This window comes from Rhinolophus sinicus, linkage group LG16, assembly GCF_036562045.2.
Source record: "Rhinolophus sinicus isolate RSC01 linkage group LG16, ASM3656204v1, whole genome shotgun sequence".
Lineage (NCBI taxonomy): Eukaryota > Metazoa > Chordata > Mammalia > Chiroptera > Rhinolophidae > Rhinolophus > Rhinolophus sinicus.
The window spans coordinates 17,647,340-17,673,382 of record NC_133765.1 but is presented as its reverse complement, the minus strand read 5'-3'; the positions used below and the strand labels follow the sequence as shown (position 1 = coordinate 17,673,382).

At 45.1% G+C, this 26,043-nt stretch overlaps 1 protein-coding gene across 1 annotated transcript in view; it reads left to right on the top strand.

The window, feature by feature from the left end:
* Positions 1-19,609: 19,609 nt before the first annotated feature.
* Positions 19,610-26,043, top strand: part of UPB1 (beta-ureidopropionase 1) — a 32,141-nt gene continuing 25,707 nt past the window's right edge. The window contains exons 1-2 of the mRNA XM_074321939.1: positions 19,610-19,747; positions 19,993-20,121. Of these exons, the coding sequence (XP_074178040.1) occupies positions 20,018-20,121 (104 nt within the window). The 5' untranslated portion in view covers positions 19,610-19,747; positions 19,993-20,017. The remainder of the gene's footprint in view (positions 19,748-19,992; positions 20,122-26,043) is intronic.

The window sequence follows — 26,043 nt, the reverse complement described above, 5'->3', positions numbered from 1 at the left end:
TTGAAGAACTCACCTCTCATACCACAGTCATTTCTTCAGCTCCATTAACCCAATCTATGGGTTGATTGGGTACCATCTATTGGTACCTACTACAGGAAATCAACCAGCCAATTCCTGTCTTCCTGGAGCTTACACTAGTGGGCAGAATGGACTCATAAACTGACAGAACTATAAAACGTCTCACTCTATTCTCTGACCGCTAATTATGTGCTTTAAATAATAATGTTTATGAGAGTTAAGGCTCAAGTGGGGATTTGGATGTGCTAGGGCAATCAGAGACATTTTCTTCGAAGTAGAAATTGAAACAGGCACTGGAGGTTTGCTGCACAGTTTCAGACAAACAGAAACAATGCTATGGATGCAATGGTCCCATTCTCTATTACTGGACAGTGCAGGTACACAGAGATCTAAAGTGGGAGACTCCTAAATCCCCTTTTGGGAAGGAGGGATTCTAGACCCACTTTTGTCAAAGAGCAACAGACCCCTTCTGTGACCAGCTCTGACGACTGTCCCTTGGATTGCAGGGCCTGCTTCTGATGGACTTCCTGACTTGGGGTGGTCACCTCACCTCTGTGAGTAAGCCACTTGTACAATGAAGGCCTTAGGTGATAGCTAGCATCCCTTACAGCTTCCAGAAAGTTGGTGAAGCTCTGAAACTTGGGAAGAATTTTTATTATTTTGTAATATAAGTCATGGTTGCTGCCATGCGTGTGAGTTGTGGAATCTCAGACTAGTTACTTAGTTTTCTAAACCGGATTTACTTCCTTTTATTAGGTTGGTGTGAAAGTAATTGCAGGTTTTGCATTTTTTAGCCTTTTAAACAGCAATTACTTTTGCACCAACATAACAGTTTTTAGAATAGCAAAGTAATACATGCACATGATTTTAAGAAATCGGAAAATCGGATATTACAAAAGACTATACTATAATGGTTAGGAAGTTCCTGTTTGGGGGATAAAGAGATTTGGAAATAGGTCGTGGTGATGGTTGCACAACACTGAATGCCACTGAACTGTGTGCTTGAAAATGGTTAAAATGGCCAATCGTATGTTATATATATTTCACCACAATTTTTAAAAACCGTGTGATATAGCACAAAACTGAATGGTACACTTTAAATGAGTGAATTATATGTTATATGAATCATATCTCAATAAAATCGCTGGGGGAAAAAAACTTTAAAAAAAGAGGATACCCTGAGTATATTCTCTATTCCAACCCAGAACCTCACCCCTCCTTCCCAGAAATAATTCTTTCTTTCTTATCTTCCTTGTGAAAACAGACCAGGCATGAACAAGTATACCAGGGGTGCCAAAAGTATGTATGCACGTGGCCACTTTGGTCAACGTTGCTCGAGCAGTAATTCTCTGTAATCAGAAGTCTCTGGATGCTGATGGGAACCACTTTGAGCACCTCTTGTAATTGCAGAAGTCTAACGTGACTTGTATTCATTTTTTGTTGTCAGTATATATTATTACAATTTTAATAGTTTTTTCCGGTCTTAACATGTGTATACCTTTTTTGTCACCCTCTGTATTTTAAAAGCCATCATATATTTTTCTTGTGTTACAAACGGCGGAAGTGATATTCTGTTCTGGATGCTTTATTTCACTTAATAATATATCTCAGGTTGCACATCAGCATATCCAGACCCAATTCACTGTTTTCTGGTCCCACTTAGGATTCCAGGGGAACTACCACAATTTATTTAATAAGTTCCCTTATTGATAAACATTCCTATTGTTTCTAGTGTTTTTCTCTTTTTTTTTTTTAATTTTTATTGTGGAATATTGGGAAACAGTGTGTTTTTCTAGGACCCATCAGCTCCATGTCAAGTTATTGTTTTCAAGCTAGTTTCAATCTATGGGAGATGTAGCTCAGCTTCAAGTCAAGTCGTTGTTGTTTTTCAATCTAGTTGTGGAGGGCGCAGCTCACTGGCCTATGTGGGAATCGAACTGGCGACCTTGGTGTTATGAGCACTGCGCTCTAACCACTGGGAAAACCGGCCGCCCCTCTAGTCTTTTTCTATAGCAAACAGTGTAGCAGGAAACCCTTGCTTTTCGGGCTTTAGCACAGACACATATCATCTACAGCATAAACTGTTAGTTCTGGTGTTGCAGGATCAAAAGGTTCATGCATATTAAATACTAATATTGCTAAATTGACTTCTCTAGAGTCTATACCAATTTATATTACTATCAAGAATTCAGTCATTCATTTTTTTTCATTCAACCAATATTTGAGTGCCTGCCATGTGCCAGGCACTATTCTAGGCCCTGAGAACTCAGCCAACGAACAACAGTAAACAACAAAAAGATAAAATCCATTCCCTCATGCAGCTTACAGTCCTGTAGGGGGAGAGGGCAAACAAAAAAGTGAAAGATGTAATATTTCAGGTGGTAATAAATGCTATGGCTAAAATTAAAGCAGAGAAAGGAGTGTTGGCCAGGGCTGAGGGTTGGCGATTTAAATAGGATGGATATGGTATAAGAATTCTAGGCTGACCCAGCAATCCCTCTCCTGGGTATCCACCCAAAAAATCGGAAAACATTTATACATAAAGGCAAGTGTACTCCAATGTTCATTGCAGCTTTATTTACAGTGGCCAAGACATGGAAACAACCAAAATGTCCTGAGATAGATGAACGGATAAAGAAGTTGTGGTATATATACACAATGGAATACTATTCGGCGGAAAGAAAAGATGAAATAGTACCATTTGTGACAACATGGATGGATCTTGAGATTATTATGCTAAGCGAAATAAGTCAGACAGAAAAAGTAGAGAACCATATGACTTCACTGATGTGTGGTATATAAAACTGAAAACAACAAAAGAACAAGACAAATAAGTGAAGAAACAAAACTCATTGACACAGACAATAGTTTAGTGGTTACCAGAGGGTAAGGGGGGTGGGGGGTGGGAGATGAGGGTAAAGGGGATCAAATATATGGTGATGGAAAGAAAACTGACTCTGGGTGAACACACAATGGGATTTATAGATGATGTAATACAGAATTGTACACCTGAAATCTATGTAACTTTATTAACAGTTGTCACCCCAATAAACTTTAATTAAAAGAAAAGAATTCTAGGCCTCAGTTTCCTTATTTATAAAATGGAATAATAACAGTATGTATGTCATAGGACCATTGAAAGAATTCAGTGAGATTATGTCTGGTACCTACTCGCGAACATTTCATAAGTGACAGTTATTGTTATTCTCAACAAACTTACAGCTGAGAAAGCTGTTGCCTAGAGAGGAAGAATCTGCCGGAGGTCCCAAGGAAGATTCGTGCTTGAGTACGAACCAGAAGCCAGGCCTCCTGACCCTCCGTGCAGAGGACTTGCAAGCATAGCGAAGGCCCAAAAGCACTGAGAAGCTATCCCCCCAGGGCTGTTCATGGGCAACCTAGTTTTAGGTTGAAGAGCTCCCTGAGAATGTGATTTTCAACATTAGCAAGAGGGGAGGGAAGACGTGAGAGAGAGAACATGAGGTTCTTCAAGGAGAAGCAGGCCAAGTTCACTCGGGCCCAAGGCTGAGCCTGCTGGGGTTTACTGACAAGAAGTTCAGACCCAGGGTGCTGCTTTCAGCCAAAGGCAACAAGCTTTCTGACGGCTGCTGGCCCATCTGCTCTGATGAGACTCTCCCAAACCCTGATCTCCCATTGGTTTCATTCCAAGGAATCTCCTGGAGGAAAGATAAGCCGCAGTGAAGTCACAGCTGTAGAAATAATAAAGGGCACTTGACTCTGTTTGGCTGGATGAGTCGTTTGAGCAGGCCATGTTTGTGGTGGTGGTCGCTCAACTCTCTCTGTGCCTTTTCCTCACCCTGTGGCACGTCTTCTCTCTGCTCACAACCGGGTACCCACTGCTTCCGTGGACCTTCTGCCTACACAGAGCCCTCTCCTGCCTGGGTTCTAACCTGCCTTCAGCACTATCCTTTCTTCACTGGGAGGCTCATTCCCTCCACTCATCCTAACCCCTCCTTTAAAAGAAGACGTGTACTAGTTCAACAGAGTCAGTAACAGAGCAGGATTCAAAGAAGCCAGTTCTGGGCTGGACCTCTGCTAACGAGTGCTTGCTCAAACTTGGGCAAGGCAATTACCGTTTTGGGCCTCAAAGTCTTTATCTACAGAAATGTTGTATATCCTATGGCAGTTCAAGTACCATGGAGTATATTATGCTGCAAAGGTCAGGATTACGCAGCAAATCGACCCCAATGATCTACCTAACAACAAAAAAGTACCCAGAGAAATACCAAGGCCAAGGGCAGAAATTTTCAGAGCAGAGGTGCCAGGACCACTAAAACGCTGTTAGAAGGTGTGTTATGACCAATGTCTGGCGAATGGCATCCAGTATCTAGTCCTAGGTCAGCTGTAAGGGACAAGAGGCCTAGGTTTCAAAGCCTATTCTTGTGTGTTACCTGAATTTTATCACATAACAGACTTTAACGCAGCAGAAAATTCAGACCAGCTTTGGACCACACCACGACTACTCTTGAAAGGGGAAACAGGGAGTCAAACAAGTTGTGGCCCAAATTACCAACTATTAGTTGGACATCACGGTGCAGGGCTAGCTGCACATTTCTTCTGAAAGGCTAAAAAGAGGAAGAGCGAGGAACATTTCATCAATAAAAAAGATCTTGAACTCAAATGTGGGAGAGTGACATAGGAAGATTTCAAAAGATGTTAGAACTATAAGCAAATGTGTGGCTGTTTCCACTTTTTTAAGAACTGTGGCCGGTGATATTAACAGATGCAGCTTCTGCTGGGGTAATTTGAGAAAACTTAGAAGTCTCAGTGACGGTCACCAGTGTGTGCTCTCTCTCAAGGTGGTGGCCATAATCTTTCCTTCACCCACAGAGAAACGCATGGAAGATGGAGACTTGAGATTCTGAATTTAGAAATAAGCTGTGACAGTCACTACAACATTGTTCCTGCCTGAAGAAACAATCCGGACCCCCAATTTTTTTCTTTGGTGCCCCACAGTTGGGTTGACAACAAACTCTCACAGGCTTGTGTCTTGCAGCGTCCTTAGTACAGCAGAAGCACTTGCAGACACTTACTTCTTGGGTTGTAAATCCATCAAACTCGCTTCGATCCTCTCCCTGCCAGGACACGGATATGGTCAGACCTCAGCGTGTCCTAGCAGAGGAACACTGAAGGAGGGGTGGTACTGTGTTCACAGAGTCTTCAGTGACTTTCCACTGAGCTGTGGGAAAATTTGACAGTCGACTGTGGCTGAATCATAACCCAGAGGTCCTGACCACTCAGATCTTTGAAGATTCTTTTCATTCTTTTCTCAAAAGGGGAACCTGGCAAACTCCAATTGGTTAATTCCATTCACCTCTGTTCATCGCAAATTACACGTAGATGCAGAGTTGTGTGCTCTCGGTGGCAAAGTGCATCAGAATTAACAGCGTCTACAATCTATAATTACAATAGCTTATATCTATCGAGAACTTACTGTTGTCAGGTACTTTTTATAAAATTTTTTTTTCATTGACTCTTCATAACCACCTAGTGGGATATTTACTATTAGTATCCCTAGTTTACAGATGAGGAAACTGAGGCCCAGAGAGGCTAACAACTTGCCGGCAGTCACACAGCGTGGGCGTAAGGTGCTGAGATTTAATGTAAGCATTCTGACTACAGAGTCTGTGCTCCTATGTTATATTGTAGCCAAACAGCAGCACAGATATTCAGAGCTCAAAGGCACTTTAGATATCACAGACCAACCCCCAGATTTTGCAGCTGAGAAAACAGACCTAGTGAGATGCTGGGAACTGCCTAGTGACAGAGCCAGGATTTGAGACAGTGCTGTTCACGCCAGGGTTCATTGCTCTCTGCCGTATTGGAAGGCTGTGAGTTCTTTGCATCAGCTTAAGAATCTGGAGTACTTTGATACTTTATCCCTTATTCTTTAGGGAATGAAAGTTGAATCTATATAAACATAAAAACACCTTCATATAGTTTTTCTACAATGTACTTACCCCACCATTCCTCCTACCCCTTTTTAGGAGCAAAAAACCCAAGCAACAACAACAACAAAAAACTTGGCTTCTTTATGACTTCTTCTTTTTTTAAATTCCAAGGAAGTGAAAGCAGTTTCAGATAAGGTTTAAAACAATATTGAAAATCTTCTAAGCAGTTTTCCCGTCTTTCACCAAAGCATTTTAAAGACTGCTGTTCAGCTAAGATTTCTAATTGTCAGTCATCCAGTTAGTGTTTTTCATCTCCTCACACTACCCTCCTTTGCCCCTCCCTCTTAGGAGATGACCAACTAAGGCTCAGCATGTCCCCTCAGCTCCCATGTATCCATCTTCAGGCCTTACTCTGCATGGGTTGTTCCTCACATCGTGCCTCCTGTCATGGCGGGAGTGTCCCGACCGCTCCCCAGGTAGTCTCTACATAGGGATTTTGGCCCCATTCCTTCCCAACCCCTTTCTATATCTAAATCAACAAATTAAAAAGAGGTCGGAAGGAGCATGAAAACAGTAACATGTGACAGGAAGAGTTTGGTCTCAGTAATCAAACAGATTTTCACCCGTCTGCTCAAGTTAGTTAACCACGCGGAATCAAACCGAGAGAAGAGCTCACGTCAAGGGGATGATGAGAATGCAACGGAAGAATGTGTTAGAATGAGAGGGTTAGATCACCTCTCCCACAATAGACACTGCCTTCTCTCTTCTGTCTCCTTCCCCCTTTTCCACAAAAATGTTCAAAAGAGCATCATTTAAAAAAACAAAACAAAAAAAACCGACCTCACCTTATCCTCAAATCGTGAACTATTATTCTTTCTCCTTCCTGATTCCAGGCTTATTCAAACTTTACTGGCACTGTTGGCCCTTCCGTCTCCCTATTCAATGCATTTCGGCCGCTATGTATTGCGCTCCCCTAGTAGCCCGTGTCAGTACGCTCCTGAACTTGGCACTCAGCACACACCTGTGAACTGACCCTTCTGTAGCATGAACTCCTGCCCGGCACTCTGACCCTGGTGGCCTGCTCATTTCTGCACCGCCTCCATTTTCTCTGAACATTTCTGTCTCAGTCACTTTCTACCCTCCCCATATTTCTGCATCCTGTCTCTGGGCGCTCTGGGCGCTCTCTTTCACTCTCATGGACTCAACCACCACTGTTTGCTAAACTTCCAGATTCTTGCTCTCTCTAGCCCAAATTCCAATCCTTAGCCCCCAGACCCGAGTTTCCATCTGTTCACAAGGATCTCTCTTTGGAGGTTCCATGGGCATCTAAATCTCCAAATTTGCTATTTTTTTCCTTCTCCTGGCTCCTAATTCCTACACGGCGTCACCATTAAACCAATGCTCGAGCGAGAATCCTGAATCGTCTTGCATGTCCCTATAGTCTGTACTCCATATTCTGGCTGTGAGTGGTCACAAATCCCTTAGATTCTTATGTCCGCAGTATCTCCTGAGTTTACCCTCTCTATTTCCAGTGCCCTAGTTCAGGCCTTCGTCATGTCCCAGCTAACGTTGCAGCCTGGAAGCCCTTACGGAATGCCATTCATTCACCCTGCCTCCTCTGCTCACATCCATGATTTATCTAATCAATAGATCTGAGCATATTCACCATCCGCTCTAAAATCTTCCACAGTAATGACCAAATGAAATCCTAAATATTTATATCCCTAGCTCCCTATTAGAATGGAGTCACCTCTTATTAGTGATTGTATCCCATGGCCTACTAGAATACATCGAATATGCATCAAGAAAGCTTAAAATGAATGAATATGGGTATACCTCAGAGATAGCGTGGATTCCATTCCAGACCACAGCAGCACAGCAAATATTATAATAAAGTGCCTCGTAATCTTTTTGCTGGTGGAGGGTCTTACCTTTAATTTGTAAAAAAAAAAAAAAAATGCAGCATCTGTGAAGCATAATAAAGCAAAGCATGACAAAACGAGGTATGCCTATACAAGCCCAGGAGAATAGGGAAGAAACAAAATATGGTCTCTGTCCTCTAGGAGCTTATACTCTTTTTGGAGAGACAAAATAAACACAAGAAACTATCAAGTCCCTAAACTGAGATACAAACTCCAAATGCCACAGAAGCTCAGAAAAGAGAGAGGTGAATGTGAGGTAGAACTGCTGGTGAAGACCTCACTGAGGAGAAGAGACTTCCTGCGGATCTCGAAGGATGGGCGGGGGTGTGAGGGCTCAGGGAAAGGTGCAGGATACTCCAGAGGGAGTCAGAACAGTGAAATGTACAGAGCATTTGTGGGACTAAAAGGAGCCTGATCTTTTATGTTGGGGAACAATGAGACTAGCTTTGGAGATACGGGAAGCCAGAAAAGAGAGGCCCCCAAAAGTCAGGAAAAAGGAGTTTGCCTAGAATAAGAAAGCAGTCACTTTTTTGAGTGCTCTAATAATACAAAAGCTGTCGTATACAAAAGCTATAATAATACAAAAGGTACCTGTTCATCTACACACATACACACTCTTTTAATGCCAGAATCCTTTGAGATAGATGCTATTATCCCCCATTTTACCAATGAGGAAACTGAGGCACAGCCACATTAAATAACTTGCTGGGGGCCACACCGCTGTGTGCAAGACCCTGTACTAAGCACTACCAGCACAGATAAATAAGAGAGTCACTGCTTTCAAAGATCTCAAAATCCAACCAGAGACAGGTACATACATGATTACCTCATAAACAATTATAAATCAAGTGTTAGGTCTTGTAATAAAAATACACACAAGATGGAAGTGTTATTTTAGGAAAATTAACCGAAAAGTATTCATCTAAAAAAGGCTCTACTGGAAGTCAAAACCACTGAAATCAGAGCAATTAGCTTCCTAGATAAAACAGTGGTCCAGGCAAGATCCAGCGAGGAAGGTGACGATGATGGCTGCAGGAAGGCTGGAAAAGGGGCAGAACGCAAGAGGTTTCTAAAGCAGAAATGATGATAACAGGTTTAATGTAAGAAAAAGAATCAGGTTTTAAGTCTGGGAAACTGAAAGAAGGATGTTAGTAACAGGAAGATAAATTCATTTGCGGTGAAGACAAAGTAGGAATCGCTGTGTTCTGGGAGAATGTAATAGGCCTTAATATAGTTAAGATTTAGAAATGAGACTTTAAAAATTGTTAGCATCCAGGCTTGAGTTGTATATAAAGAAATAATTTTTGAATATTTTAATTAATATTTAATGAATCTGTGCTAGCAGGATGGCCTCTACGTATTTTCTATGGTTTTATCTTCTCCTCACGTTCTGCTAGTCTCTATTAACAATTCTGTTTTGCATCAGCCTTTCTACAGGAATGAGGTGTGATTATAACATAACAAAGCTGAAGTGTAAACATAGAAGAACGTATCTACCCAAAATTGATCCCAAAATGCTGCTTCTGCTCAATGCTTTTCTGGAACTTCTCTGTTGGAGTTGCTTTCAAGCTCTACTGACAATCTAAACTTGATGTCACACTTTGTTAACATCTCTAACCTGATTGCCCATGAACTTCGCTCTGAGTTAACTTCGCTTTTTCAAAAATAAAATCTACCCTCAAAAAATACTAGGTGTCTTGAGTACCAACACTAAGATAATCCCAGAGGTTGTGCCGACTTAGAGAGAGGCTTTCCAAATATTCTGAGGACAAGATCAGTGTGGGGAAGAGGTCCCCTACCCAGAGTGGCGCATTGCACTGCTGATGAATTCACAGTCCTGCTTTTCATTCAGTCCTTGAAACAGCCGTACAAGCAAGGACTGTACTCTCCTCTTATGCTAAAGAGTAAAAGTAGGTCCAGAAAAGTTAAGTAACTTGCTCAGGGTTATAAAACTAATACGTAGCAAGCTGAGACTTTAAAAACCTATGATCTTATTACTGTACCATGTTGCTTCTGATAAAATAAGAACACTGCTTCCCACTGAGTGGGAAAGTTATTAGTTAAATGGTATCATTACTATATAATCCTATTGCATATGGCCATAACTTTAATACTCTTTTCATTTCCCCCACACAAACACTTTCTGTATCAATTGATTCAGAAAAATATTGAGGAAAATATGAACAACCAGCCCTGACAACCGACTTGTCACAGATATTGAATTAAGTTTACCGTATAGAAATATAGAACGTTAGAAATGGAAATGTCTTTAAATCATCAGGCCTGACTCCCTCTGCTTATAATATTATTGTATAGTTTAAATATGTTCTACTCCAGGTCAACAAGCAAATGGTATTTCTTTCTCCTTATATAACGGGTTGAACTGAAGGCTATCGTGTGTACCATTCAGGGGCTTTATCATGCACTCTCGGTTGAATATAGACAGTAAGTTTCACTTATTCCTCCTTTAAATTCTACTCATTCACCACTGGCGCATCATACACATTTATATATAGCAGACATTTATACTATCTTAAACTGGGTTGGAAGGCTGCAGGCTTGAATTATTTAAGAGAAAAACATTTCCACTTGTCCTGCCAAACGCGTTGATCAATGCTCATTTAAGTGATGTAATCATCTCCTCTCATTTTGTAAGGTCTACTCTCTTTTCAGATGACTAAGCAGTTTGCATTCTTCCTTCCTTTAATTGGATAATTTTCAGGCTTGTCTTATCCTTCCGGTTTTCACAACTTCATGCAATCATTTTCTCCTGTGAATATGGCAAAGAGTTTCATGGCTAGCGTCTTTCTTTAGCACATATGTCTCTAGAATGCTCTAGATATCTTCCAATATACTTTTGCAGTGCAACCCTTTACCTGCTCTGGTGTTCCAGACACACTGGCTACGCTGCAATGGCCACCTTTTTCTGCTTACAGTCTTGCCTTTCTTTCTTCTTGGATTGACCTTCCTGTGTCCTCCACACATCCTTCTAGCTCAGATGTTTGTTCTCCCACCTCTGGGCCTGCATGACACTTTGGGTAATGTTATCACCTAATATTGTAAACACAGCTATTGTTTATTAAGCACGAACCCTGTGCTGTACCTGCACCCTTATGTATGTAATACAAACTACCCAGCCTTTCCTCCTAGCCCTTCACAAGTCATCTCCTGTTCCCTATAAATCCTGTTACTTGTAGGCCTAGCACAGTGCCTGACCCATAGCAGGTGCTCAAAAAATAGGCACCTTTATTATTATGACTATGAGAACAAGCACCATATGAATTATTCATGTTTGACCCCAGTGCCTGGTACAGTATCTGGTACATTCAACGCACCTTTATAAAACTAACCGATGAAGAGAACAAATATTAAACGGCTATAAGATCCTTGTAAGGCAAGTCGTGCGGCCTGCCATGGGCTGCTGAAACTCACTCTTCAGAGTCTACACAGGAAAAGTGCCCAGATCACAGATCTGGGGCTGGTGAGCACAGGGCCTGGAAATCCAGCAGGACACGTGGTAGCAGGTGCAGGAAGGTTTTGTTGGCTAGCGGCTGCAGAGGCTGAGTACGGGAGGCGGCTTTCTGGAGATTGCTCTGGGCAACCCCCTTGATCAGGGAGAACTTGGGACTGTAAGAAAGGCCCCTGATGACGAAGGGGGCCTGATTCTTAGAGAACTGGAGCCTATACCTGTGGCACCCACAGAGACCCAAAGGTAAGGCTCTGGAGCCTGGGCTTTAGCAGTGGCAGTCCAGGAAGTAGTCTGTGTTCGAGTCTGGCAAGAGCTAGCAGAGCCCAGCAACCAGAGTGAGACTTGAAATCCAGATTCAAGTCTTTGGCAGCGCTGAGTTTAAAAGAGGACAGTGCATTGGGATGCCAGAGAGAGACTTGGGTTTAAGGAAACAAAACATGACCTCAATTACTGAACTGGCGTGCAAAAAAGCTTAATGCCCCAAATGTGCAGACTAGTTGTTTGATTTGGGGCATTAATTCAGGCAGGACTAGCAACAAGGTTGAGATATGATTTAGCAAAGGCTCAGATCTGGGACTAAGGACAGGACTTACCAGTGGTAAGGTTGCTCGTGGGGCAGAGAATCTGGTACGTTATTACAATACTGCAAGCCCTCCACGATGGATACTTAGCACAATACAGCCTCTCAGGACACAAAATCTACTGTTTCAGTGTTAAGGATTTCAAGATGCCAGTTATCTAGAGATGGTAACGTACAGAGCACAAGTCTGTTTGGCCCGGCTTAAAAAATATCTAATTCTTTCTCTACACTTGTTTCCCCCTTAGGCTGTGTACAGCTGTGTACCTGTGTGATCCCTTAATTCCCAAGCCGTTATTCTTGCCCTGGCTGAGCCCCAGATACAACCACTTCCAAGTTGAAAATTACTCTTTACAACCATAAGAGAATTGTTTCATCTTCTGGTTCTGGGACCAGAACTCCTGTCACCCTTAGGTCCCAGAATTGAGGTCCACACACATTAGCAATAAATGTGGTTCTTTTCCTTTAAAACCATCCAATCCAAACAAATACATTACTATTATTACTACTAATATTAATAATAAAATCTTCCTATCACCTGGTTCTTCAGTAAGATCACGTTTTTTGACTTTCATTTCTTTCTTTTTTTTAAGATTTTATTGGGGAAGGGGAACAGGATTTCATTAGGGAACAGTGTGTACTTCCAGGCCTTTTTTTTTTTTTTTCCAAGTCAAGTTGTTGTCCTTTCAATCTTAGTTGTGGAGGGTGCCATTCAGCTTCAAGTTGTCCTTTCAGTCTTAGTTGTGGAGGGCGCAGCTCAGCTCCAGGTCCAGTTGCTGTTGCTAGTTGCAGGGGGCACAGCCCACCATCCCTTGCGGGACTCGAGGAGCTGAAACTGCAACCTTGTGGTTGAGAGCCCACTGGCCCATGTGGGAATCGAACCGGCAGCCTTTGGAGTTAGGAGCATGGAGCTCTAACCGCCTGAGCCACCAGGTCGGCCCCCTGACTTTCATTTCTTTATATACCAAACCGTCTGTCTTATATTGTTCCATAGTCTGTTTATGGTTCTTTGGATTTGGTAACCCTCAATTTTGGAGGGTTCATGTTAAAGCAATATACACAAACCATGGACTGTCTGGTTCAACTACCCATCTGATGACTGACTTTGTTCTACAACACTCCCACCAAGTGGTCATTTGGACAGTACTTGAACACCCAGAATGACTGAGAGCTCATCGCCTGCGGAAGCAGCCTATTTCATCTGCGGGTCACCTGTTGGAAATAACTGTTTGGGGCTGAAATATGCCTCCCTGAGTTTCTATCCACTGACTCCAGTTCCTTTCCTTAGGGTCATATGGAAGCAATATATACCTCTTATTCATGGTCCCTTCACATATCTGAATAAATTGACAATATCCTTCCTGAGTTTGTATGCTTCGTTTTGTTGGATAAATATTCTCGAGGTCTTCAACTATTTGTGTTATTGTTAAATATTCTCACCAACATCATCTTTTTTTTTTTCCTGGATGTATTCAAGATGATCTGTATGCTTCGTAACCATCCCAGAGCTAGATAAATGTTAGGTGTTCTCCGGTCAACACAGAACCGAGTGGGGTACTCACCTCCTCACTGTGCTCTGGACACTATGGCTGTCATAATGCTGGCTATCTCGGATTTTTTTATATTTTTGATTATTTATTGATATTTTGACAACTCACATTGAGCTTATAGACAACGGAACACCCCTAAATGCCACATGTATTGCTGCTAAGCCCAGTGCATATTTATGCAATTGTTTTAGGGGGGGAAGGAGGGAGAGAGGAAGGTTTATTTACCACATTGATACTTCATTAAATTTGGGTCCCAAAAATTCAAACTGGGATTTTGCATTCTTAATGCTATTTAACAAATACCTAATTATTTCTATACACTGTTTTCCCCTTAGGTTGTGCACGCGTACAGCTACGTACCTTCTTTATCTCTTAATCCCCACACAGTTAGTTTTCAGTTTGCTAGCCCAAATGATTAGACAAGTCAGTGACGGGTCATGGACTAGCTCTCAGCTTAGACTAGTCAGCTTTGCTTTATTTCATGGCCTCAGACTGCAGCCTTCTTCAAAATTACTCATCTTTTAAAGATATGCTATTTATCACCAGAAGAACTGGTGGAAAGAATACAAATGATTCAATGCGAAGCAATATTACCTCAAAGATAAGTATCCAGTACATTAAGGATGGTATATTTATGATTTCCCATTGCAAAATTATCTCCAAACAACTTTTCCTCATTTAGAAATAGTATCTTTTAGAGATTACACTGTATAGATTTTCGAAGATATTTTAACTTAGCTCATTTGATTCTTTTAAATCAAAGAAAGTGCAATGGATATTATGGTCCTTATTTATAGATGAATAAACTGCAACTCAGAAAGGTCATGACTTGTCTATGGTTAAATGGCTAAAAAGGGGTGGGACCAGGGCTGAACCCCATGTCCTGGATTTCTAGTCCAGTGCAGTTCCCATGGACCCTGCAGCACTCCGGGACAGGTGTGGCCCAGTCCTGGCCTTAAGGTACTCATACCCAAGGACGACTCCTCTAGGTGTTAGGCAATATGTGTCTACTTGCCCTTGCCATCCAGATTTTTTAAAAAGGGTCTCCATGAAAATATTTGTCACAACACTTAAGAGATGTCAAACTCTAGCAATCATAAAATCATAGACTTTGTGAGAATTAGTCCAATACCTTTAACTTTAGAGATTAGGAAGAGGTATCAAGTAATTCATCTAAAGCTGAAATTTAGTGATTTATCTAAAGCTATTTATCTACAGCTGAAATTTAGTGATTTATCTGAAGCTATTAGGTATAATAGCAACACTAGGATTAGAACCTATTTATATACCTGATTCAATGTTCTTTCTGTTACACTGTACGGTTTCTCAAAATACAAGTAGGCAGCTGTCTGTTACCCATAGCTGGGGCATTTCTGAAAATGGGATCTGACGTGTATTATGTATAACTTAAGAATGTCATGGCCAAGGACCCCACCAAATTCCTAATTCAAGGGACTATGGGCCAGGAGGCTAATCAGAGAGAGACGAACGATGACATACTTATCTGGCAACTTCCCAGTGAACAGAGCTGTGCTAAATGAAGCAGCCCCTGAGGGTGGACTCCTTTCACCAATATCTACTATTGTTGGAGTCACTCAGTGACTGGGACCACCTGTGTCTTAGATGACGAGGGTGCAAAGACAGATGAGAGTCTTATGGATGGGAGACGGTTATGAATCTGCCATAGCCAAGGGTGGTCTTTTTAAAAAGCAGGCTAGGTAAGCAGCTACTGAGATAACATATATAAAAAGGAGATGGTAAGTGACTACGCAAACTCTTATAAATACGGATACGGTGTTCAATTTGGTTCAACAATCATTTATTGAGTGCCAGTTATATGCCAAGCACTGTGGATTCAAAGACATGTCATACTTGTATCGTCAAGAAACTCAACAAATTCAATATTAAGGCAACACAGAAGTGGGAACTTAGGCAAGCCTGAAAGAGCCAGCAAGGGCTTTACTGAAGAGGAGACACTTGAATTGAATGTTAAGGTTTGGGTAGGAATTATCTAGGTGAAGAAGGAGCTAAATAAAGACAGAGGCATTAAATAGTGTGGAGTTCGTGCAACTGGAAGCAGTCTGACAATGCTGGGCCCCAAAGCATAAGGCAGGGAAGAATTACAGCATGAAATGAGGCCAAATCACAGGGCCTTATGCCGTGCCAGTCTTGGAGTGCCACGGAAGAAGAGATCACCCTGGGAACCAAGGCGAGGGGGAATTTGAAGTTGGGAGGCAGGATGACTGATTATAAGTTGGTTGCAGTAATCTAGATCATGAGAGCCTTTACCAAAGCATGCATAAGTAGCAATAGGAATGTGTAAGATGCATCAGATAGATGATATTCCAGAAAATGATGGGGCTATTGAATGATGTTACCTGAGGGGTGGGGGTCTCCTGATCTAAGTATTTCTGTCAGGGCCTCTCCTCACACTTGATTTTCTCACCTTCAGAAGTTCCTTCTGTAGGATCTTAAGAGTCTCCTACTAAAATGGAGTTGATCAGTGCATTTTAGTGTTGGTCAGTTAACATTAAGATGGATTATGAAAAAAAAAAAAGATGGATTATGAAATTTTACTGGGAGTAAAGGCCTTGCAGGGATGAGCAGGGTTAGTCATGAAGGGAGAGGCAAGAGACCCAAAGCAAAAACACGGGACGAAAATTCAAGCTTCTAAAAGGAGTCAAAAAACTTCATATGCCACCATTTTGGCTGGGCTGGCCCTGCTCTGCTACAAAGTCCATTTTCAGTCAGCTTGGGTGCATTATTCCAAAACTCTTCCATGTGGACACTTAAATTTACATAAGGATGATAATAATAATAATAATAATAATAATAATAATAATAATAAAAACCCTAGCAAAGCAAGAAGAACTGTGACTTATGAGCTAAGGAACACCATGCAGAAACAAGTTAACCCAGAAACTGAGCCTTAGAAAGTTACTTAGAAATCGGGTCACCTCAGATCTTTCCCCCCTTGACTATATCGGCTCCTGTATTTTCATTTCCAGTAAGTGTCATGTTTAACTTGGAACTCTAACAACAACCAAGCAAGAACCCTTACCCCATAGTTCAAAATATTATTGGGAGGATCACATAGGACAAAAAGAGGCAAAAGCTTTCGTGTGCTGTAAAATGCTAAATGAAGGCTTAAGCAGCCCCTCTGGCTCACAGGAAGGAGACAAGAGGACAGGCCACATCTCCAAGTTACAGCCCTGGCAAGCATCGCTCACCAATGTGATTATAAAATTTTACTCTTTCAGATGTTGATGAGCAGGGCCCACAGTACCTTAAATACCTTCCCTAAGGATGAAAATGAACACGCATTGTGAATTTAAAAGTAACACCTAAAAACAGACACCAATACATTTTTAACAAATGAGCTCTTTCTATAAAATCAGCCTCTATAATGAAATTCTTTTGTCACAAACACATAACAAGAGGAACTTATATATGACTAGATTATTAGAATCATATTTTATTAGGATTATTAGAATTAGGGAAGGCTTAGATCATCTCTAGAGACTGTCTTCCCAGCTTCCTCCCCTCCTCCGCCTTTCTACAACAGGAAAACTGAAGTAATTGTAGAATCCGGACTACACTACAGATTTCCTGACTCCTGATCTAAGGCTCTTTTTAAAAATGAAACATAAACATAAAGAAAAGCATAATAACAAACACCCAGATAGATTTTTTAAATATTAATATCATATGCTTTGAATCTTTTAAAAAGAGAAAACATTATGTATCAGATGATTCCCGTTCCTCTATCCCATTCCCCTCTCTCCTTCTCCAGAGGTAACCACCATAGTGAGATTGTGGGGTATCCCAGCCTTCCTGTTTGTATACACTTACCAAATAATTGTGCCTCCATAAACCATACCATGTTGCCACAGAAAGAGTTGGTCTTCACAAAAAGGAAGACTCCCTCTCTCTAGTATGCTTATATGCAGTTAAAACCTTTGGGGTTTGGCTGGATATTTCAAAAAGAAATTAGGGAAGAGCTTAAAGTGTTTTTTAATGATTGTCACAGAAAGATCGAGTGAAGTGCCTTATTATTGAAAGTGAGAAATAAGTTGGGCAAATATGATAATTTTCATATAACTTTTTAAATCCCATTCAAGTTAGTGTTTCATATTTGTGAAACCCTGGTTTATAATGGCCTAGTGTGAATGGCCTGTCAGCTAACAGTAGGGAAAGATGGATTAAGCAATTTAACTAGTAATAATAGTTTCTACTTCCGCTTCAAGGTCCAGCTCAAATGTCACATTAATGAATCTGTCCTTGATCCCATCAGAATTAATTTCTTCAACAGTCATTTACTGAATGCCAAAGCCCTGCAGATACAAAAGCAGATCAGACCCAGTTCCTGCTCTGAGCTCAGAAATAATTACAAAATAGTGTTTGATAAATGCTCTAACAGAGGCATAATGGGTTAGTGGAGTCCAACTCTTCCTGCAGCATTTGGAGAAGACTTTCCAGAGGAGGTAATATTTGAGCTGCGTCTTGGAGGATGTGTAGGAGTTCACAAAACAGAAGATGAAAAGTCATTCCAGGTAGGGAGACATTGAATGAGAGGGTATAAAGGATGGTGAGATATTAGTTTTAGAAAGACAACTAAGCATAGACGTCAGAGGTAAGTTAGAAGATTGGTAACAATTCAAGCAAAAGATGACATGATTGCAGGCATGAGGTGGGAGGGGGAAGGATTTTAACAAAATTCAGGAGATAAATTTAGCAGAATTTGATGCTTGATTGTATGGGGGAAAGAGAACATAGAGGAGTTGGAGATGACTTCCAAGGCTTGGCAAATGAGTGGGCAGTGAGGCCATTAACTAAAATAGAAAACACCATACAGAAGATAAGAGCAGACCTGAGGAGGGGGTTCAACGTTCCCTTTATGGCATTTTGAGTCAACGATGACTCTTCCATGAGGCCTTAAATGATTTCCTTTTCTAGGCCGGAAATCACCCTTTCCTCTCCATAGCCTATCATATACTTTTTTCATATCAAATTATTTAAATCCGCTGTATTTACAACTACGTCCCTACCTTAAATCATGGAGAAAGGTACTAGGTCTTGTACGTCCCTGCATTGCCCTTATCTCAGAGACTAATACACAAAAGCCTTCAGTCAAAGTTTGCATTCTTGAAAAGGCAGCTCCATTGGAATACTGGGAACTGTCAGGTAACATTAATCAAAACAATGACCAAAAGTTGAGTTAGTGACCCACATAAAATATCTCAAGTGTTTTGCCCTACAACACCTACTTTTAGCTCCCTTTGTGCTTATCTTACTTTTAAACAACTCTGCAAGATAACTGTATTCCTGTTTTCCAGGTAAAGCCACAGAAGCCCAGAGTGTCTGAATAACTTCCCTGGGGTGGCAAGGTTTGTAAAGGGCTAAACCAGGACTTGGGGCTTCTTGTTCCACCATGCTGCCGACAGTTGGGCTGATCTTGCTGTCCTAATTCTCAGCGGGCGGAAAAGAGGACCTTCTTTGGCTCCTGAGTGGGTAGCACCCTCCGGGTGGAAGGGAACTGCAAGAGGGGGCTCATCCCTATCATCTCAGCCACAGTCTCAAGCGCGCCCCTTCCAGGAAAGTGCCCATGCGGGCACACCCACTTCCGATGGCAGAGCTGAAAGAGGGCCCCAGGGTCCAAAGGGTGAGCCGCTGTGGGGACTCAGAATTCTGCAGTATTCACGAAAGCGCATTAGATCACTTGACCTTTCGTCCGCGCGGCCAGGGCTCCAACGCTGAAGCCTGGGGTGGGGGCGCGGCGAGGCAGCGGCCAGGACTCCGAGCCTGGCCCCTCGGGAGTAATGACCGCTCAGAAGTAATGGGCACTGGCAGACGGAGGGGCAGCCTCCTGCCCTCGGGACCCTGAAGCTCGTCCCGTACCTTCCTCCGCAGAACCGTGCGGCGGGCCCGCCGGCTGGCTGCCCCCCCCCCTGCGGACCCTGACCGAAGCCGCGGCGGAAGAGGCCCTGCCCACGGTTTGTGGCGGGAACTGCTCCGCCGGGGTGCGAGACGGCGGAAGCGGCGCGCGGCGGGCCAGCCCTGACCTCAGGCCCGCCCTGCCGCAGCCTCCCTCTCCGCCTCGGCAGGTTGTCTGTTCCGCCCCGACACTTCGGGGCAGGTGAGAAGTGGAACCTGAAAGCGAGCGAGAACGAGGAGGCCAGAGAACGGGCCTGGGAACTCGCACTTAGACGACAGGAGGGCACAGCCCCGACCCGCCGCGAGCGGCTGAGGCTGCAGGGCTCGGAGCTGCCCCGCGGCGGAGGAGGCGTGTCCCGGCGGAGGAGGCGTGTCCCGGCGCGTGCGGGGGGCGGGGCGGGGCGGGGCGGGGCGGGACCACCCGCGAAGCCCTGGAGCGCGATTATCCGCGCGCTGCGGGCGCGCGAGGAGGGGGCGTGTCCTCGTGGGCGCCCACCGAGGGCAGGAGGCTGGGCGAGGAGAGGGGCGGGCGGGCGCGTGCGCGGGCCCGGCTCTCTCCTCTTCCTTCTCCTCCTTCTGGAGGGTAAAGGGCGCGTTGTTTGGGTCTGGACAGTGACGCTTGCGGACTCCAACCAACAATGGCGGGAGCTGAATGGGAGTCGCTGGAGCAGTGTTTGGAGAAGCACCTGCCGCCCTCAGACTTGCGGGAGGTGAAACGCATTCTCTATGGCAAGGAGACCAGGTCTGCCGCCCAGAGCCTGGGGATAGGGGTACCTGGGGGCCAGTGAGTATGGGTCCGAGGGTCCAGGGACAGTGCTTCAGGAGCTGAAGGACGTGAGGGGCCATGATGAAGTCTTGAAGTAGCTGAGTAGAGACCTAAGAAGTGTGGTTCTGAGGCGCTCAGGGGTCGCCCAACTTTTACAAGCCACTTCTCCCCCAGTGGCCTGGAACCGGAGGAGAAAGGACGGGTATTTTACTCCCTGAGGCTTTCTTCGTGGCCACCTAATTCTTCTTGCCCGCTTCCAGCGACCAGCACCCTCCCCCGATCCAGGCCTGTACTCTGGGTGTCTTGTCTAGGTCAGTGCCTCCAGCCAGAGCTCCCTCCAGCCCCCAGGTCAACGGGTTGTCCAGCCCCAGCCCCTGTTTCCTGTAGTGACCCGGCCTCTGGCGGACCGTTGGAGGTAGAGGCCTGCAGAAGCTGATTGGCCAAGGAACCTTTCCCACTTGGCAAAACATAGAAGTTCGTTACCACACTCAGTGCAAATGTTTTCCCACTCCCAGCCAGTCCTGTGCATCACTAGGCTTTCTGAGGGCAGTGCTCTGCTGGACACTGGGTGTACAAAGCTGGAAGGCACTCCCCTTTCCACTCTGGTTTCTCTTCAGTCCACTTTTCTCAAAGCAACCCGAAGACATAAATCATATCCTGTTGCTCCTTTGCTTAAAGGTCTGTAAGGAATTTCTATGGCTCTTTGAATGAAATCAAAACTCTGACCCCATGCAGCTCCTGACTAAATATTCTTCCGTTTCCTTGCCAATTGGCGGGCTCTCTGACCTTGGCAGTGATCTTGAGGCAAGGACCTGGTCAGCTCACCTGGAAACTTAAGGGTGTTGATTGGATCAGTGGTTTCCAGCCTCCAGCTGCTGTGTAGTTAGTTACTGCAGGAAGGTCCTCAAATCCAAAGGTGTTTTCACAGCTAGTGGATGATAAAGGTAGAACAACTGCCTTTGGGGGTGGGAGTGTTACAGAACTTGGTGAGAAAGGGTTCTTCATGCCTGAAAGGGTTCTTCATGCCCGAAGAGGAATATTGGGACAGGATGACCTTCAAGGCCCCTCCAGTGTGCTTTCGCTGGAATACCACTTTCCACTGAACCTGTCAAGGCTCATCATAGAGGAAGCCCCTCAGAGTTGAGGCTCCCAAAAAAGGTGTCAAGAAGGTGTCTGAAAGCAAGGAGTGTCTCAGGCTACAGTTCTAGAGATGAGAATAGGTTTAAGGGTGAGATGGGCATGTTCTCCTGGGAAAAAGACGGAGAGAACTCATGGGTGTCAGGGAGTGCAAAGCAGGAAAAGAGAAATGTTTCCTACATAGTAGGTGATTGGCTGGGGCGCATTCTAGAAATCAGGGTAAGAAATGCCTTACAAGGGCTTTCCATGAGCATTTGGATTGTTCCAGAGTGGCGAGGGATTATAATGGGTGGTAAAATGGGAGCCACAGTCCGTTGACCAATGACTGCCAGGCGTCATCCTGGGGCTTGGCTCTCAATAACTAAGTAAGTGGCTCTCCTTTTCCTCTCTTTTTCCTATTTCTGTTTCTTGGTCTGTTGCATTCAGCACTGAACCCATCCAAGCTTTACCTCTAGGGCATCCACCTTTGTACTTGCTCAGTTTTTGCAATTGGGTGGGATTTGGCTACGAACAGGATTGCAAACTAAAGCAGGAAATTAATCATTTAAAAACTCTTCTCCCACGTAAACTCCTGTTCACTCCTCACAGCCTGACTCGGACATGGCCTCCTCTGTGAAGGCCTGGAGGAGCCTGAATCCTCAGCCCCTTCTCTGGACTTCCTCTGTGCTCCACATAAGACCACCTTCTCTCCCAGTGACATGCTGCCCAATGCAAAGATGATGCTTAGTAAATGTTTGCTAAGTGATGAGCCAAATGGGCCTTTGCCTGTGCCAGACAGATGAAATCCCCAAAGAACGTCGACTCTCAATTTTAAGACAGCCAGAACCAAGAAGCATTTATCCATTCAACACACATTTATTGAGCATTTATTTTTGTCTTAGGCACTAGGGATACAAGGATGAGTAAGCCATGGTTCCAGCCTCAAGGGGCTTTCTTTTAATGGTTGTCCTACATTGTGAGAGAAGGCTGCAGAGAGAGCTGGAGAGTCTACATGTATAGAGTTAGGGCAGGTCTTAACGGCTTCCCAGAGGTGCCATGCTTGAGAAGCATCCTGAAGGAGATGGAGGAGTTGGTTTGGAGACAGAAAGGGATCAGGTACTCCAGCCAAGGCCCAGACCCAGGGGACATGTCCATTCGGGGATTGTGGTGTAGAGTGCTAGAGAGGAGGTAGCAGTAGCCGGGGTGGGGCCTGGGGCTCTATATGTCATGCTGAGGCAGTGGGACTTGTCCTGATGGTGGTGGAAGCCTTCTAAGAATTTGAAAAGGGCAGGTGAAAGATGAGGAGGCCTAAGGCAAACAGTGCCTGGGTGGAGAGGAGGAATGGTGCCAGAGGTCTCAGGGAGGTCACTGAGTGTGGATAGCAGGTCTGGGGGAGGAGGCAAGGATACGTCTGCTTGGACCCTCAGGTGGCTGATGGATTCATCTGATGAGGAGCAGCTTGGGAAAAGGCTGGTGAATTGAGTTGTTTAGCTTCCTAGGACTGCTGTAACAAATTATCACAAACTGGTGGCTTAAACCAAAAGAAACTTGTTCTCACAGTTCTGAAGACCAAAAGTACAAAATCAAGGTGCCACAGAACCACACTCCTCCAGAGGCTCTGAGGGAGAATCCTTCCCTGCCTTTTCTAGCTTCTGGTGGCTTCTGGCATTCCTTGGCCTGTGGCAGCATCACTCCAATCTCTGCCTCTCTTCACATCCTCTGGGCATCTCTTTTAAGAACACTTGTCACTGGATTTAGGGCTCAGCCAGATAATCCAGGAGAGTCTTATCTTGAGATCCTTAATTACAATGCAAAGATCCTTTGTCCAAATAAGGTCCCCTTCACAGGTTTTCAATATTAGGATGTGGACATGCCTTTTGGGGTGTGCCACAGTTCAACCAAGCACCGAGACCATGAGGAGATGGCCTCAGAGAGGAGGTGGGTTTGGGGTTGTCCTAGAGAGGGTCATTCCAGGTGGAGGAGGAGAGGGATTCTGGAGAACCCGATGTTAAAGGAGTCAGAGGAAGCAGAGACTTTTGGCGCCTCTAGAGGTGACGATGCGGTGATGGGAGACCCTAGGATGGTGATCAAGGACCCTGAGCCGGACAAGGACAGTGTCGGGGGACATCAGCAGGTCTAGCAGGATGCAGACAGCAGGGAGTCTGCTGGCTGTAGCAACCAGAAGGCTGGTAGCCCAAGGTGGGAAGTGGTGGCCGGGAACAGGGGGTGTGGCAGGTAAGGATTGTGGGAAAGCTTCCTCTGGAGGGGTGGGGGAGGGGGAGAGAGCATGTGAGGTAATAAGGGGAACCTACGTAGAGCGTACTCTGCACCCCCCTTTTTTTCCCTATTTTTTAATGGGAGAGACACAATCACCTGTCGTGGTGAGTATGGTAGGCCTGTAGGAGACAGACAGGGATGTCCAAGCCATGTGTATTGTTAAGTGAAAAAGGCAAGTGGGAAAGCAGACTATACAGACTGATGCTATTGTATTTGTAACACACGTATAGACAAATATTGGAAAGATACGTAAAACATTGTTAAGAGGGGTCCTCTCTGAATTTCAAGGCTGAGGCTAAGGGGTGGGATGGAAAGGTGAACTCACTACCTTTTTCCACTGTTTGATTTCCCCCCCCATGAATATGTGTTTCTTTTGTTACAAAGCTCTAGTTTAATTATTTAAAACGCTGATGGTAAAGAGCCATTAGAGGGGGAAAGATGACTTTCTAGAAGTGAGAGGTTGCCGAGGAGGCAGGAGCTGGTTTCCCTTAGGCGAGTCCTGCCTTGACCCTGTGTGGAGAGGTGGGGGCCCAGGGGAAGGGCCGGGAGGGTGTGTTGGGGCCAGTACAGGAAGTGATGGGCTTTCCTCCTTGAAGTTAGAGGTGAGGCCATGAGGCCTTAGTCGGAGGAGAGGGACCAAGGGAGGGTCATGGCCAGCACGGATCTGCCACCTGCTATGTGAGGTTGTGGCTCATTTGCTGGTCTCTGCCCCTCCTGGGCCACGGCTGATCTGTACCCCACACATCCCCAAGCCAAGCCTTTGGTGGGCACAGCACATGTTTATGGAATGGGGCTCAAGGGTTAATTGGGTCCTCCAGGACTTGGCGATGGATCCCCTGGATAACAGCAGGATGGGGAAACCTTACAGTTGGGGATGCTGAAGAGAGGTAGAGCCCTGCAAGTGGACAGGCCTGGCCTGTATCACCTCGAGTCTAGGAGAAAGAGTGTCTGTGGGGAGCTGGGTAGAGGGATGGAGGCAGCACTCAGAAAAGATGACGAGGAGGCAGGAAGGTTGTGCATCGTGGGATAATGAGGCTGATGGTGGTGGCAAGATGGGGAGAGTAGACAGCAGTCGGCAGTGGGTGGGGAGAGATGACCAGAGGCTGAGGGACATCATCCAGGTGGTGGGTATAGCTGAGCTTGCAAATTTAAGACAAGACCTCATCCACCTGTTATCTTCCTGGGGTGAGACCACAGGCCAAGGATGGGGCTGCCAGGATCTCTCCCAAAGGGTGGTCCAGTTCCCCAGCCCATGGGCCTAAGGGGAAACAGACACACCCTTCTTCTTCTCCTGTCCACCACTTGTCCTGGGGCTGAGGTCTGCCAGGATGGGGGGCCCTCCACGTGGGGGCAGGAGGACTGTCTCTGAAGCAGTCACGGCAAAGGGAGGCGTGGTGTGGGCACTGCTGTTATTTCTAACCTGCTGAAGCAAACGGAACACTGATGAGTTGAAAAGCAGGCTGATTGTCAGGGGTGGAACCCAACTCAGAGCTGTCAAGGCCATCACATGGAAACTGCCTGGCAGGGGGCGGTGACAGGGGGCTTGGGCTGACAGGGCTGTGATTTTGAAAGAAACATCTTTAAGAAAGTGACTTAAAGTGGGAGGGAAATATTATTATTAGATAATGGTTGTCAGGTTATTTTTTGATGTGTTCTCTAGGTATTTCATAACCATCTCATCCCTAGATGCTAAGGCCTTCTTGGCCAGGGGCCAAGCCTCGTGCCCTATGGGTTTCACCTCAGCACCGGGCATGCAGCGGGCATCAGAAGGTGTTTGCCATTTGGCCAATGGTCACTTCAGTGGGAGGTTTTATAAGTAATCCACTTGCCTTTGTTAATAAACTACAAACCAGGATGAGAGCTTGGACTTTGGTCTGGACACTTGTATGTCCACCCAGCACGGGGCAAGGAACTGCCGCCACCCCCCACCCCCACCCCTCTCCCCTGACAGGAGCAGCAGCAGGTCCCCACCAGAGACTTGTAATCCTCGGTGGTGAAGGGCCACAGGGCGCTCGGTAATATTACGGTCCTGGCCTCTCCAGCCAGTGGTCTCTTGAGCCTGGTTCTCAATGTCCGACCGTCTTATCCCAGCCTGCTCTACTCCCCCAGGCTCAGCAGAGCCCTCTGATTCTAGTCCACAGACATTTTGGGGAATCCATTCCCTCACTTCTGTGTTGACTGCTGAGACTTTAATCCCCTCTCTGACTTTAGCATCTCTAAAACATCAACTCTTTACGGGTGGCCCTGCCGCCCACACCCCGCCCTGCTCCCTCCGTTGGCCAGGCCTGACCACTGCCGCTGTCCTGCTGAAGTCTTCCCGGTAGCCATCAGGTGACGTCCACACTCGGTGTGGGGTATGGTGTCCGTCCCGGCCAGCCAGGCCCTCCCTCTCCGCCAGGCCCTGCTCCACCTCTCCACGCGTGTGCTCTGGCACTGGACTGCTCTGTCTGCCTTCTGCCAGGACGCACCACCTCTTCTCTGCTGGATGCATGACTGTGGGGTTGG